Source organism: Tympanuchus pallidicinctus, unplaced genomic scaffold (assembly GCF_026119805.1).
Source record: "Tympanuchus pallidicinctus isolate F22 unplaced genomic scaffold, pur_lepc_1.0 scaffold16, whole genome shotgun sequence".
NCBI lineage: Eukaryota > Metazoa > Chordata > Aves > Galliformes > Phasianidae > Tympanuchus > Tympanuchus pallidicinctus.
This window is the reverse complement of record NW_026294679.1, coordinates 15216452-15231566: the sequence shown is the minus strand read 5'-3', so window position 1 is coordinate 15231566 and position 15115 is coordinate 15216452. Positions and strand designations below refer to the sequence as shown.

Sequence of the window (15115 nt, the reverse complement as noted above, 5' to 3'; positions counted from 1 at the left end):
TATAAGAAGCAGCATAGCTGGGTTGACAGTAACTTCTGACATGAGCTCGGAAAGTAGACACTACACAGACATCACCAACCATAAGTCTGACAGATATTTGCCATAAAACAAATGACAAGGAGAAGTTGTAACAATCAAATCATGATTTAAAGTAATTTAATCTAGCCTAGACTGACTTTTGTCAAGGATGGTTAGATGCAATGAAATCAATCTGATATGACACAGAGGGAGGAATAATTCTTAAAATTTTATTAACTCAAACATAAAAATGTACTGCATGAAATCCTGACTCCGCTGATCTCACTGGCAATTTTGCTACCAACTGACAGGGCCAAGATAGCACCTCATCAATGTTTTCCTCATGCTTTAAACCCCTACTGCTAATACTCTAATTCTAATCACTTACATGTGTGCTAGCAATAGATTCTTATGTTCAACATACACACCTATGACAAAAAGACTATTCATAACACCAAAAACTATTCTTGACTGTACAGCCAATAAGTGTAGAAATGAGAACATAACATACATTAAGAAAATGTATCATTATTTGTGAATATATAACTAGTCAAGATGATTTTTCTATTTGTGAAATTGCTTGCATTCTGTATAAAATTAGAGCCCTCAGCATATATTTAAAATACTTTTTCAGGAGAATTAATTAGTATTCCAAACAAGTAAATAAAAAATATCTTCCCAAATAAAAAAAAATAAATTCCCAGATATTCTAGTTATTTTATTTCAGAATAGCATTTGTTTGAACATGTACGTATCTTAAGCTCTTTAAAAAATCTTTCTGTACTTCTTGATAAGCTACTAAAATGTCTTCCTTGTCAATATTCTCAGAAAAAAAAAGAAAAAAAAAAAAAAAAAAGCACTGATCATGTATGTGCAGGTAGCCTACATAAATACACACATAAACTTCTACTGTCAAAAGCAAAATTCACCTACTACACATATATCATCAAATACTAGAGCAACTTTGAACTTCCATGGAATACAGTGGTGTGACCTAAAATTAAACTTGTCAGAAAATACTGAATCTTTTACAACTCCTATATGAAAAGATAAATCTCAGTAACTGAAAAGTATGGCAGTATTAACAAACCACAGCATTTAAATATTACCTATAAAGGCACTGGAAAGTAAATACATCAGCAACACGGTAAACATACCTAAACTGTTAATGAACTTAGAACATCTCATTGAATGAAATATTCAAATTCATGTGGATTAGAGCAATCAACAAAATATGCACAAGATTCTCAGCTGCTCCAAAAATACTTCAGTAGATGCATTCATTCATATTAATGCACTCATAACAGAGACTGGCACATGAACCATGAGTTAAGTCTTTTGGATATTGCCTCTCTACATTCGGATCCAGTAAATTTAATTAAATTGTTCAACTGAATTACTTATAGAGCTACATAACAGTACATAAATTTGATCTGCAAATTTATTAGGAGAATCAGTAACAACACATCTGAATCATTGACTCCTAGAGTCATAGAATATCTGGCGTGGGCCCAGATCTGAGTAAATGTGACAGATTTCCTCAAAAGCTGACTATTACTTCTAAAGTATGTATCTATCCCAATGGAAATGCCAGTGTGCTTAACAAACTGTGAAGTGCAGGAAAGAATCTATAGTCCTGAGACAGCAAAAATACAGTGTAACTCAACAAAAAGTACACAGTACAATCACAAGAACTGCTGAAATGTCAGAGCTGAGATTTTGTTTCTTTCCTCAACTACAGTGAATGAGCTTGCCTGATTTGGCCAAACGTGTTTGATGACTCAGAAGTTTAAGACATGGAAAGATTAGTGACATACAGCAAACTGCAGAGAACTGAGCCAGCACACTTTCGGAAGCTGAGAGTGAAAACAATAGACTACACAAAGCATTAAGCAAACCTTGACTTCATAACGCAGATTTCAACATATATGGCTTTCCTCAGTATCACCTATTTCTTCCTACCTTACATATGAAAGATTCAAATACTACTTATCCAAGAAACCTTTTTTATGGATTTAGTAATGATTCAGCCAGGCTACAAGCAATGATTTTGTACTTTTGTTTGTTTGGATCATGTTGCTTGGGAATTTGTAAAAGCTGAATTAGAAGGGATATGGTTATATAAAATTAACTTCAAGCAAATGGAGCATAATTACATAGATTATACTGTTGCCACCAGTAAAAATGAAATTATTTATTCTTTTTTATTTTTTCCCCATGGGATTTTCCACCTACTACACCAAATCTCTGCTAAACAGTCATAAGATTTACTTCAGCTTTACTTCATGAATTGTGTCCTTGTCACTAGCTTTTAGCATATTGTACTGGAAAAGGTGTTTGCCAGCCTTGCCTAACATGAAAACTTTGTCAACTACATTGTTCACAAAATGCCTCAGTCTTGCTTTGAGCAGAGGGTTTGACTAACTACAACACTAAGACACAAAAACCAAAATCCCTCATTTTCTTTCTTTTTTCAGATGGCAAAAAAGGAGATGGCAAAGAGAGCTCCTTCTCTGCAAACCACTGATGACACCAATAACACAGCATCATCTCTTCTGTTTTCTAAAGATGTGAACAAGCCACAGAGCATGCACACAAGAACTATAAAATTTTTCTAGGGCTGAGCTGTTTATGAGTAGAAGGGAAAGATTTAGATCAGAAGTGCAAAGCTTTAGTGCACTAAATGAGAACTGAGAGGTTCTTTGACTATTCTATAAATATAAGCATTTCCAGCAGGGAAAACATACCAGATTTTAAAGACTTTAATTCAACAGCAAAAAGCATAACAAGAATAAACAGTTTGTACTTGATGACAGACAAGCTCAAATGAGAAACAAGTCACATCCCTATGACTATGAGCATCAATGACCATTGGAAAAAGCTATGCATGTGGATGGTTTGTTCTAAGTGTTCCTCCAAAGGCTTTGCATGAACACTACTGTCTACCAACTGCTGAGATTAAAACAAAGGTTACTGGGTTAAAACATATGACATTTTATAGAGGTTGTTTGACCATAGCTAGAGGTATCTCTATAGCCTTTAGAATTTATGAATTGCCTTTTTTTCCCTATCATATTCTTATAGCCCTTCTATTTTACAGTCTGCTCTGCCATCATTATATTCAATGACCAATTTATTTTTTTTTTTTCTCTCCACAAGCTTTTTCTTTCATGTAAGATCTTTCTGAAATGAGCCCCTCTGTATTCAGTCCATGCACCTCTGTTTTCACAACTTTTGTCACATCTGTCTTGGTGGTTTTGCCAGCCAACACTACCTAAACCCATTTTCTTTAAGTGCCATCTATGTGGAGAAGCTGTTAAATTTGATGGAACTCCCTTCTCCACCAAATCTCCTTTCTACCATGACACTTGTTATCTGCATGTGAGATTCTTCTTTTTTTCTTCTTTTTTTGCCTCATTCCCAGTAGACAAAAAGGACAGTCTGTTTACTTTCTCCTTACAGTAGCAGGAGATTATCATGCAGCTCCAGTACTTCCTCTATAGAGCAAATACATTTTGTTTTCAGTCTTTCTCCACTGACAACATTTTCTGTAACTTTGCTCTTTTTTCAGCTCTGGGTTGAATTCCTTTCAGTTGTTTCATTTCCTAGGGAATTGTGGAACCATAGAAAGGTTTGGTTTGGAAGGGATTTTAAAGACAGTTTCAATCTCTGCCATCGATAGGGACACCTCTCACTAGCTCAGGCTGCCCAGAGCCCCATCTTGCCTGATCTTGAGTGACTCCAGGGATGGGGCATCCACACCTTCTTAGGGCCATGTTCTTTGAAAAAAGTGCTCAAAGCCGGTCATCAACTGTGAGAACACCACTGCAGGTTTTTCTTCTACTTCTTATTTTGTGCCCCCCAGCAAAAAAAAGCAAACACATTACCAAAATACACCATAAGTAAACAACAGAAAGTGTGTGAGGCACTGTAATCAACAAGTGGGTTTTTTTGCCAATTTCACTAGTCCTTTCACTCTGACAAAGACTGAGGTTATTTTTTGAATAGAAGAAGCAGAAGCTTCTTACATTCATGACTCTAATACTTATTTTTGTCAGTGAGAAACAATATAATATTGATCATATTTTACTATCAATTAAGTGGCTGCAATTTCCATTTCTTCATTCAGAAGTAATATAACAAGAGCAATTTTGTTCTCATTAAAATAAATGTGAATTTCCAAGCTATGCAAATATTGATTTAGGTTTTTTTAGAAATTGAATTTAAAGGCATAATTTTGTATTAATGAATTTGTGACGGTTTTTAGTGAGTCTTAAATTTACAACTCATTTACCTATGAAGTAAAAGAGTACTATGTGTTTTAAAATGATCTTTTCTACATCATGGAACTAACAGTACAGGATATTACAACAATTTGAAACTTAGATGAAAATGTTATTTTTAGTGTTCAGTTTCTCTCTTAAAATATTATTAAATTTAAATAGTAACAAAGTTATTTCACAGTGCTTTAATGTATGACACCACAAGTAAATTCATAAAATATTAATTGCATCGTCCTCAATTAAGTATGTGCCTACTCTGACACAAAACCATAGGTAATTATTATGAAATAATAAGTTAAATAACCAGAAACTGAAGCAAAATCATTATTTTCTGACCATTCTAAACATTTCTTGATCACTTAGACTTCACATTAGTTACTATGCTGGTTTCTTACTTGGAACCGTTCATGCTATAATGGCCTATAGGCCACTGGATGATGAAGCATGTGAAAATAAAGTTGTGTGTTTGCCATGTGATGCCCTCCTGAGATTAGCAAAATTTTCAATGCAGTTCCTGTGGCTACAGTTCCATAGCTAGAGATAGAATGAAATCATATTAATACCTACAAATACAGAACCAAAGTGCAGTTGCATAAAGCCCACGTAGATGATGTCTTTAGACACAGTTATTTTCAGGATCAGAGTCCAAAGACAATGTCACCTGTTTGAATTCCTCAACTTTTGAAAACCCAGTAAAAGAGTGTTTATTCTTAAAAATCTCACAAGAATTTACAGAGAAGACCATACATATTTATAACAGTTCAATAACTACTCCACTGTTGCAAATAAATCTTCACGTTAAAGAAATTTTTGATCAATTTCTTTGCAGAGCTCTGCAACTTAATTTTGAAGAAGTAAATACAAGCGCACAACTTCAGATGAAATCCTTCCTAAATCGAACAGTAACACAGTAAAAGGCACTCAAAACTTCAATTTTTTTTTCAGACTAAGACTTCTTTTTTTCCCCAGTGAACAACAGTTTCAGGAAAGACCCCTTCTCCATTAAGTCAAAAGGCATGTACCTCTGCTTTATTCCAATACAGCAGAGAAAAGGGAGATTGAAAGGGTGATTGAGGACGGCAGGGGAACCTAATGTAACAGCATCAGATTTATTCCTCTTCTAGAAGATCTGAACACTCCATTTCATAAAGAAGCCTGCAAGAGTGCATAAAACCTGTTGTACTCACTCCATTGCAATTTAAAATAAAGATATTTAATTGCTGTACAATTGTGTAAAGCCCTTAAAAGAATTCATAATAAATATTTAAAGATTGTTATAGCTTCATATTGTATTTCCAATTCTTTTATTCCTGTTTTGCTATTTTGTAAGCAAAATATTTTCAATTCATTATTGATAAATATCACTGGTAATTTATACTTCTTTCAGAATTATTAAAATATCCATTAATACATTTTTATACACAACAACTATTTCTAAAGAACATACTTACATATTAGAAAATGTTGTCAATATGAAGTCCCTTAAACAAAACCCAAACAATCTATGCACTTGCAAAAAACTCTTATCTTGGCTTATTTTCTAGAAAATGCATGCATTTTTCTACTCCAAATCAAAACCAAAACATTACAAATCAGCCAAAAAAGGCTCCGAGAGTTTTTTTTTTTTCCCTTGCACTTTCTAAATCACTGAAATTAAAATGAAGGTGTTGACAACCAATACAATCTTTCTATTGCAACGAGATACCACCTCTGTGGATGGTGAATGTTTGTCATAGCTGTTATCTCACAGTCAGTTTAGGGAAACATGAGGGTTAGCACATAAGACATTCCTTATACAGAGTAAAATGCTATTGTCATTCAATCAAGTTATACATGACAGCTTCATATATGTGAATATAGGTTTCTTTATGGCCAGTCAGTAGCAAAAGGCTTTTTATATGCTGCTATGCCTTCATGTCATTCAGAAAGGAGACAATCTGCCTCAAGAATCCACTAAACACAGACTGGTTACTGGTATGTATACACTCAGTATATGTACAAAATGAAGAAAAAAGAGCAAGAGTTGCAAAAGGAAAAGAAAAATCAAGAGTGGATTTACATGCAAAAATATGTTACTAACCTGTAAAACTTGAGTCATTCGTGAAACATAAAAAAAAATTTCCTGTTTCTAGTGCTCTTAAAAATCTGATTATATCTGACATTCATATTTATTCCAGCACTTTTTGCAAGAGTCACTCACTTTTATAGAACACAAAACAAAGGAATGTCACATGACATAACTTGATATTGAAATAGTTGCAATGTGAACCAAATAAACGCGAAGTAAACTTAAACTACATACAAACACTGATATTACATTCTCAAGCAAGCTGAAATATAAAATACACATTAAAACTGAGAGGCATTTTTATTTCATTTGTTTATTTTAAATCCCTACTTCATTTTCCATGTAGCAATAGTTCTAAGTGTCCTTACAGCACTGTTATTAAACATAGACATTATAGATCCAACATGAGATTAGAAAATGTCCACCTAGTTCACTTCTGACTCTAGAAATAAAACTATCTTTTTTTTTAACTACCTAAATATAATCAGAGCCTTGTATTACAGGCCAGAGAAATGTAAATCTTACCAGCAAAAGCGTCCTCCATTGAATCTCAGATTCCTCCTAAAATGCCAGCAGAGCAGGTACTTCCAACATCGTCCAAAGCCTGCGCGCTGCACTTGTCCAAACTAACAGTCAGGCAACAGCTGCTCAGTTTAAAGCTACAAACTGTGGCAAAATGCATAACTGACGTGCCTTGTGTAAGCCATGAAGAAGACATGCATTTGGCTCGCTCGCTGAAAGGTCAGGTTACCCACCTCCCCAGATAAAAGCTGTAATACTGGGACTCGAATGGAAGGAAGTTTACAAATTAAGGAGTAGCGTGCATCCTGCTAAGACTAAAAGCATTTGATTTTGACAGTGGAGTTATAAACAAAAGCCATTTTAATTCTGCTGGATTTTTGTCCTTAAATATATTAAGAAATAAGAGCCTACACCCAAACTTTTGCACAAGTTATATTTATATCAGTGTTGTTTAAACAGGCCAAAAGTAATAAACTGAGTTAGTTTTGTTTTAGGAAACTTCAGCCGAAGCATTACAAGAACAGCGGCACGGATTTCTTTATTAGCGAATGCCCTGCCTTCACAGCTCTGCTGTGCTCCGAGCTGCAGCCTCCAATAAAACCAGCAGCGCTGGCTGCAGCCAGACAAAGGGCTATAACTTAGGCAAGGATCCAGAGAAGTTTCTTTGAGAGGCAAAGAAGAAGAAAACCTTTCTGAGGCTTCCAGAAGAGCAATTAACTGTAAAGAAATTACAGATTGTGGGACTTCGACAACAGACTTGGAGGCTGTCCTTATGCTGGCAAGCTACATGGGCACCCATACTATGCCCTGATCCAAGCAGCCATCCATGTCTCACTCCTACATTTTTATGGCTTTTCTTCATTCTGACCTTAGCCTTGTCTACACACAGTTTACATCACTTTCACAAGCAGCAGGACTACATCAGTGAAAAATTAGTTATAAAATTTGCTAGAGTTGAAAAACAATACACTGCCACTAGAAACTTCTCTCCATTTCCCCAGGAAGTTGGAGGGAGTGATCTGTGCAGACCTGGAATGCAAGTATTACACTTAGAGTCACTTTGTTTATACAATTAATATACGTCTTGTCTGAAAAACCTTTACAGGAGGAACTATCAGGGAACACAGCCAGTGTACCACTGTTTTCTCACTGACAACACCAGCTTGCTCTTTCTTAATTAGAAGAACAGCAATTTAGGATTATTTCCAACTTCTGGTTGAAAACCATTGCACTTAGATTTCTGAAGAATTCATATTAAATAAGATAGTGTAAGGACTATTATGGGCATACAGTACAGGAATTAAAAATTGATTTCATTTGTAAATATCAATTTTATTAATGCCATTTCCCTATAAAATTAACCATCCAATTAAATATTTCTCATTGCAATAGGGTCAATAATACAGATTTTCCCACTAACTATAACAGTGACTATCCGTAAATCTAAAGAAAAGAATCAGAATAATTTTGGTTCTAAGAAGAAAACTACACAATGTATCTCGAAATTATTAAAATAAATAAAGAAATAAATCTGGTTATAAATAAAAAAACATTATCCTACAATTGTTGATTCTCTTCTGATTTGTTTCCTAGAAACAAAACTTCAATGGAATCTTTACAGATGACTCTTAAGTCATCTTGAGGTTTGAGGTCCTTGGGGTTTTCTTTGCTTCTGATTGACATGCTAACATAAACAAACCAAAAAGTTCCAGTCTACACTTCAAAAGTTCCCATGGAAATTACTTTTACAAGGCCCATTCAAACGAATGTTCAGACTTTTAAAATAATAAACAATAATAAGTAGTTTAGGGATTAACTATCTGCACTTAGAATCCCATTGAATTATTCCTTTTTTCTGAATAATAATTACTCTTCATTTAAAAAATGTGATTTTAAAATTATAATCACTACCCTACCTATCAATCTTCTCCCATCACTTGTCCATCATCACAGATACATTAGTACGTACTGCATCTCCTTCCTCACAGCACAGCTCTCACAACAGGGGCAGACCCATGCTATACATTTAAATTCTTTTCTGCTGGGAACAGCAGCTATAGCCTATCAAACAGAAGTACTGCTGGAACCAGAGATTCACCCACATAATTTAAAAGACTGTGCATCAAACTGCCAAATAATATGAATGGAACAAAAAGCTATACAAGAAATATCCTAAATTCAGTTGTTTGCAAACTGTTTAACTCTATGCATTAGTTAGGATATCTAGACTTATATAAACTTGCACTTCCAGCACAACGTGTACATTACCTGTTCTGTCCAAAGGAACCATTGTACATATGAAAATAATTTTGGTTTGTTTTTTTTTTTTACTCAGGCTAATTACATTAGTTAACTTCTTCAATGTACATATTGCCTAGCTCAATTACATATCTTTCCATCTTGCAGCAATATATATTACAATGCCCAGAAAGACAGACATAAGTGTGAGAAGAGCAGTGCTGGCAGATTTTAATTCTTTGTGCCTAGTGTCCCCTCCACTACCGAAACCTTGCCATGTAAACCCAAAAGAGTCTCCTTTCTTAAGATCAGTATAGCCTGCCTGTATATAAACAAATCAGTTTTCTACTGCTCTTGGTCAAAAATTGTTGTCTATTCAAGTCCTTGGTGACCTTGCTCTGGAATCTCAAAAAGAGCAGTAAGGGATATATACAAAGTTATTCTCTAATGGAGGGAAAGGGGAAAGAAGGGTACAGGTTTCATTTCTACGGTGACTGCATACAGGTATCGGATATAAAGCAAGAGCATTTTCACAGATGCTAGTTCCTTCTTTATGATTAAAAAAGGAATAAAAAACCCACAACGCCTTTTCCACTTCATCTTTTAAAAAAAAAGTCAACAACATGTGAACTGCAACAGTAACTATGTCCTTTAAACCCATTCCAGTGAAAATTCTGGCTCAAACAACTACAAATAAACTTTTATAACAATTAATTTGCATGAAACTGAACAGGCTGAGAAGCAGGATTTCCTTTCTAGGGAAAGAAATCAGGTTCCAATCCAAATTGTATTGAAAGACATTCCCAAAATTTCTTACTAACCAGAAATTTTGAATTACATACAGACACTAAAACAGTGCAGCTGGAATGTCTTCAGTAGTTGCAAGTGAAAATTATGCTCTCTATTGTAACAAGGACACTGACAAGGATGTGAACTTCACTGACCAGCTGTGGGAACTGCAGGCCTTGGTGGTTCCCGACAGCCCACACTCAGAATGCCCCTGGGCCAGCAGGACCTGAGCTGCAGCCCCTCAGCAGGGAGCCAGCTGAGAGCAGCACTTCCAGCCCTGCTGCTCTGCTACAAAGCAGCCCTACACCCCTTCTTAAAGACTCTCATTCCCAGATTCACGTGACTGGGAGTTCTGGTTTGGAGGTCTGCGTGTGGAACTCATGAGTCCACCCACTCTTCAACCCTTGGGCATTAGCATTCTACTGCTTTCAGACTGAACTAATGTTACAGATCTGTGAGGTAATCTCTAAATGTTTTATGTCTTTTGTACCAGAAAGACTTCCTTCTCCCCTGTATTGGTGTACTGGTGATCAGAACAAGGTAGAATTATTCTAACTGTACAGCGAAAGGAAAGATTTTAAAGGACCTTCAATGAGATTTCCCACTCATCTTTATTACATTTAATTTTAAAAGCAAAAAAAATTTTAGAAAGCCAATAATCTGAAGCATTTTTTTTTTTAACTTGAAAAATGAATAGCTTAAAACAAATCTTGTTTCAAATACATTACTAAAACACATTTTTCCTCAAAATCATTTGTCACTAGTAATTTTTGGGTAAGACATATGCAACTCTTCTAGTCCTAAGTACCTTAAAAAGTAAGATTAAAATTACCTAGGAATAATATGTTTAAATGAAACGCAAGAGAATATATACAGGCATTAAAAGCTAAAATATTAATCACGGCATATTTTTAACACAAAAGAATTTTGCTTATGTTACAAGTAGACATTTTGCTGAAGTCCTATAAATCCATTGAACTTAAGTACATTATACACATACAAATACCTAGGCCAATTCAGAGATTTCAAATCCAGGAAATAATTTGACAAGATGAAGTACTTGACAATAATAGTGCAAGGTGAGTTTGCCTCTGTCCTTTTCTTCCAGGATTTTTTTGAAATGAAAACAGTTTCCAGGAAAAAGAGCCCAGAAGAAAAGAGGGGTGATGAAGTCTGACCCTAGAACTGCCACTTTCTATCAGTTCAGAGTGTCTGATATGTAGGCTTTTACTTCAATATGCAAGAGTATTTGTCAAGTCTTCAGTAGCACTTTTACGTACCTAGTTTTTCCCAAGGTAAAATAGCTATCAAACTGGACTCACCACAAAAACATCTTAATTACTTCATAATAATTAATCACTTCATTCAGCATTTAATTGCAACAACTTTAAATATTGCAGTGTTTATAGAACAAAGCAAGAGAAACATGGACCTGTGAGAACACATCCAGAGGAGGGCTTCAAAAATGATTCAAGAGATGAAACACCTCCCCAACAAGGACAGCCTGAGAGAGCTTGGACTGTTCACTGGAGGGCTCAAGAAGAGTCACTCAAGGTCAGGCTGGACAGGGCTCTGAGCAATGTGATTGAGCTGTGGGTGTCCCTGTTCATTGCAGGGGAGTTAGACAAGATGACCTTCAAGGGTCTGTTCCAGCTCAAATAATTCTAGTATTCTATGATTCTAAGTTCGAATTCAAATTTCTGAGTGGCAGAAAAGTGCTAGATAGTCCAACAAGTTGTATTTATGCCAATGTAACATCGCAAATTACTTTTGGAGATACTGAAATGATGCATAGAATCCTTTGCTTTTGTAACACATTATATTCCCACTTAGGACAGTGCAATTGGTGTTTAAATTTTCACTTGCTAATTGTCTCTTTTACTTAGTTCAAATCATTAATATGGTTCCTTACCTCTCGACAGAGAGGCATAGTGCCACGATGCTCAAGCTACCTCTATCTCATCTACTGCCAATACCAGAAAAGTTAATGTTTTGGAAGACTATTAGCTGCAGCTGCTTATAGTGTTCTCAGATAAATTACTGTAGGGTATTTCCCTGCATCATGAGAGCACTTTGGTTTGGGTCACAGTGAGTCAGCAAGAGGTCAAGTGTCTCTATGCTGCTCTGTGCTGTACAAACTAGACATGTCTGTAATTTGTCTCTCTGAAAGAAACAAATCAGTGATCTGCTGCACTTCTATCTGGGACCTCATACTTGGAGCTTCAATTGTACCAAAGCATCTTCCTAAATTTTAAATTCTTTCTCAAGTACAAGTTTAAAGGAAGAACTGTAAGACTTACGCTCTCACACAACACTTGAAAATCTGTCCTTTCTTGTCATAGCTTGTGAAACACAGTTACGAGAAACATCTGCTATTTCTGATCAAAACAATAAAAAAAAGATGAGGGCAGTCTTCCCTCCTTTCCTCAACAGGCTAGCTGACAAGAAGTACAAGCTAGAAGGATACAAAGCTTATTTTCTGCTGCTGTTAGTAATTCAGGGCAGCGCACTACACTGAAACACTCACAACCTCTGACTGCCAAAGCAGATACTTATTTTCACCTCCCTGGCCTCTCTGCAACATGAGTAACTTAGATGTACTGCCAGCTCGTCTAAGAAAGCAAGGTGACAAATGTGCAAGTTTGAACCATTTCTGGAGAGCAGTGAACCACCAGTTGAAGGACATTTCTTCACTACTTAACAACATGAAAGCCAATACAATTATTTGCTTTTTAAGCACAACGTGAATTGGTCAGATGACATGCTGCATCTTACAGTAAATCCCATAATGCATTTGGCAACAGATCTGTCATCAACTGAAACTTTTTACCCAGAAGCTAATCTCATCTAAACCTGAGGTTAAATCCAGTAGTAAGAGAGGGTGTTGGATAGATTAAAATAATGCTTTTAAGAATCTGCATGAACATCAACACAAGCATACACCAATAACACACTGCAGAGATCCCCAAACCAGTACAAAGTCTCTTGGTTCACAATGCACATATGCAGGTACTACCTCAAACTCTAAAAACTATTGTCTCAGGCCTAGGGTAACAGTCATTAGTTGGGCTTACCAGGCACAAGGAAAATGAAAAACCCTATCAGAATAGGACATTGCACTATACATACCTCTGTTTCTCAGAATATATTTAAAGCCTACTCACGTGGCTCCACATACTGCTGAAATTCACTCAGGTGACATCTGTACCTGTCCTACCACTATAGGCATTCCCTCTCATTTGATTTATCTGAAGAGAGACTATTTAAAACTACAAAGGGTCACACGCTGGGATGCAAGTTTTATAACCTGATCTGAATACATATTATATCACTATCTGCCTATGAAAATGATGACAGTGTCTGTATTAAGGAACTATACTTAGAATCCTCTAGTGATTTTGTCATTTTCTAGTAAAACTCTGGGGCATACATCCACATGCTTCAATTCTACAGTTATACAACTGAGATATTACTCCTTTTGTTACAAGGTAGCATGATGATAAATCTCCAAATGCATACAGTAGTCTTGGAAATATACTAGGCTGTAATTACAAATTAATTTAAAAGCATGCATTTTTTCTAGTTTAACTTCATAAACTGACTGCACTAAATGACAGAATGATAATCTTACTTGATACTAAGACCATCAGCATGCAACGTTAATATGCAGCAGCCATCATCAATAGGTATTATCCACATAGAAAATACCCCCATTATTCAGAATGATCAGATTCTAAAAAGATGAGGAATCCAGGAGAAGATCAACAGTAAATTTGTAATCAAATGTATATACTTACCAGACAGTTCTGTGCTGGCAACTGGCTGCATAATGACAACAAAATGAACTGAGCGTAGTATTTCTGAAGTCCTAAACCAAACCATATCATGAACAGGAGCTCCTCTTAACTAAGAAATATCATAGAAAGGAGAACCCTAACAATAGTGGCTTCAGCATTATCTTTGGATATTTGGATATTACAAGAATGTTACAAAAAGAAAAATGTTGAAAACATGTCTGTTCTGTAATACTCTTTTCTGTTTTGGAGGCATTTTTACTTTATTAAACCAATACTGCTAGTTATTATGACAGAATGAATTGCAAATATAGACCTTTGAGAACATGGGAGTTTTTTTATGATATATAAAGCATGGAATATTATACAATACTTTGCAATACTCCCTGCACTTAAAACGGTCAAGGTTCAAATGTTAAATCTTTACTACCTTTAAGCATTGTTCTTCCAGCTGATCCTCCGAAGATATTTAGAAGACCACTTCTTGCTCCTAATGATGTAGTTGCTTCTAGTAAAGCACCAGTTATGTAGTTAGAGAGCGCAGTCCTCTGTAAAGTGGCACGATACTGAGAGCAAGCACCTGTTGCACATGGTTTTACACATAAACCATCACCTTTGCATTTACAGGTTGTATGTAAGGCTGGGAGTTTTCTCAAAAGATGAGGAAAGTATTCAAAGATGTCTTCTGTTCCTTCTTCCCTCACAGTATTGAGGATCTGTGAGAAATAAAAAAGGTTGAAGTTAGTCCATTTGCTTAGGATAATAAAAATATTTAAAAAAAAAATCCAAACTAGCTTGAGTTGATATAAAGATCAACAGCCTCTACAAGAGGGTGCTATGTTAAATGCTACATTTATGTATTAAACCTAAAGTACCTAAGAAACTCGAACTGACTTACAGAGATTTTGAATTGGTTTTCTACACAGACTATTTAAATAAGATGGTACTGTGGCTTTAAATCTACAGTTAACAGCATTCTACTGAAAGCTGTTTTTAAGGATCATGAACAGACAAAAAGAGCAGTACATCTGGTCAATATTTAAAATAAAGAGTATACACAAAAGTATTTATAAGGCTATTAAATATCCTGTATTTTCAGTAAAGCCTTACAGATATCAGTAGCAGAAAAACAGATCCACTCAGGGGTTGCACTTTTTCTTGCCGAGTAGGGCGGGTTTTTGTAAACAGAAATGGTTTTAATCACTGTGAGCAATCATTCAGAATGTTCTGGTGTCATGTTCATTGCATTACTTCCAGCCTACGCGCAGGTCCTCTATCTAATATTGGTTTAGTACTCTTTTTCCAATATTTGTGCTAACACACTAATGAACTTCAGTCTGTGGCTTAGCAACTAAGTAATGTTTGCTTATTTAAGAGTCTAATGATCAAAGCAAGAATCTGGA

General features: G+C 35.5%; 1 protein-coding gene across 7 annotated transcripts in view; it reads right to left on the bottom strand.

Moving 5' to 3' along the window:
• PLCE1 (phospholipase C epsilon 1) overlaps positions 1–15115 on the bottom strand; it is a 149645-nt gene that overhangs the window by 69701 nt on the left and 64829 nt on the right. For 6 of the 7 annotated variants that reach the window (XM_052677947.1, XM_052677949.1, XM_052677950.1 and 3 more), the window contains exon 3: positions 14143–14428. In XM_052677947.1, coding sequence (XP_052533907.1) covers positions 14143–14428 — 286 coding nt within the window. Of the gene's footprint in view, positions 1–6894; positions 7072–14142; positions 14429–15115 lie in introns of those variants that run through there. The other variant, XM_052677953.1, reaches the window with a different exon arrangement.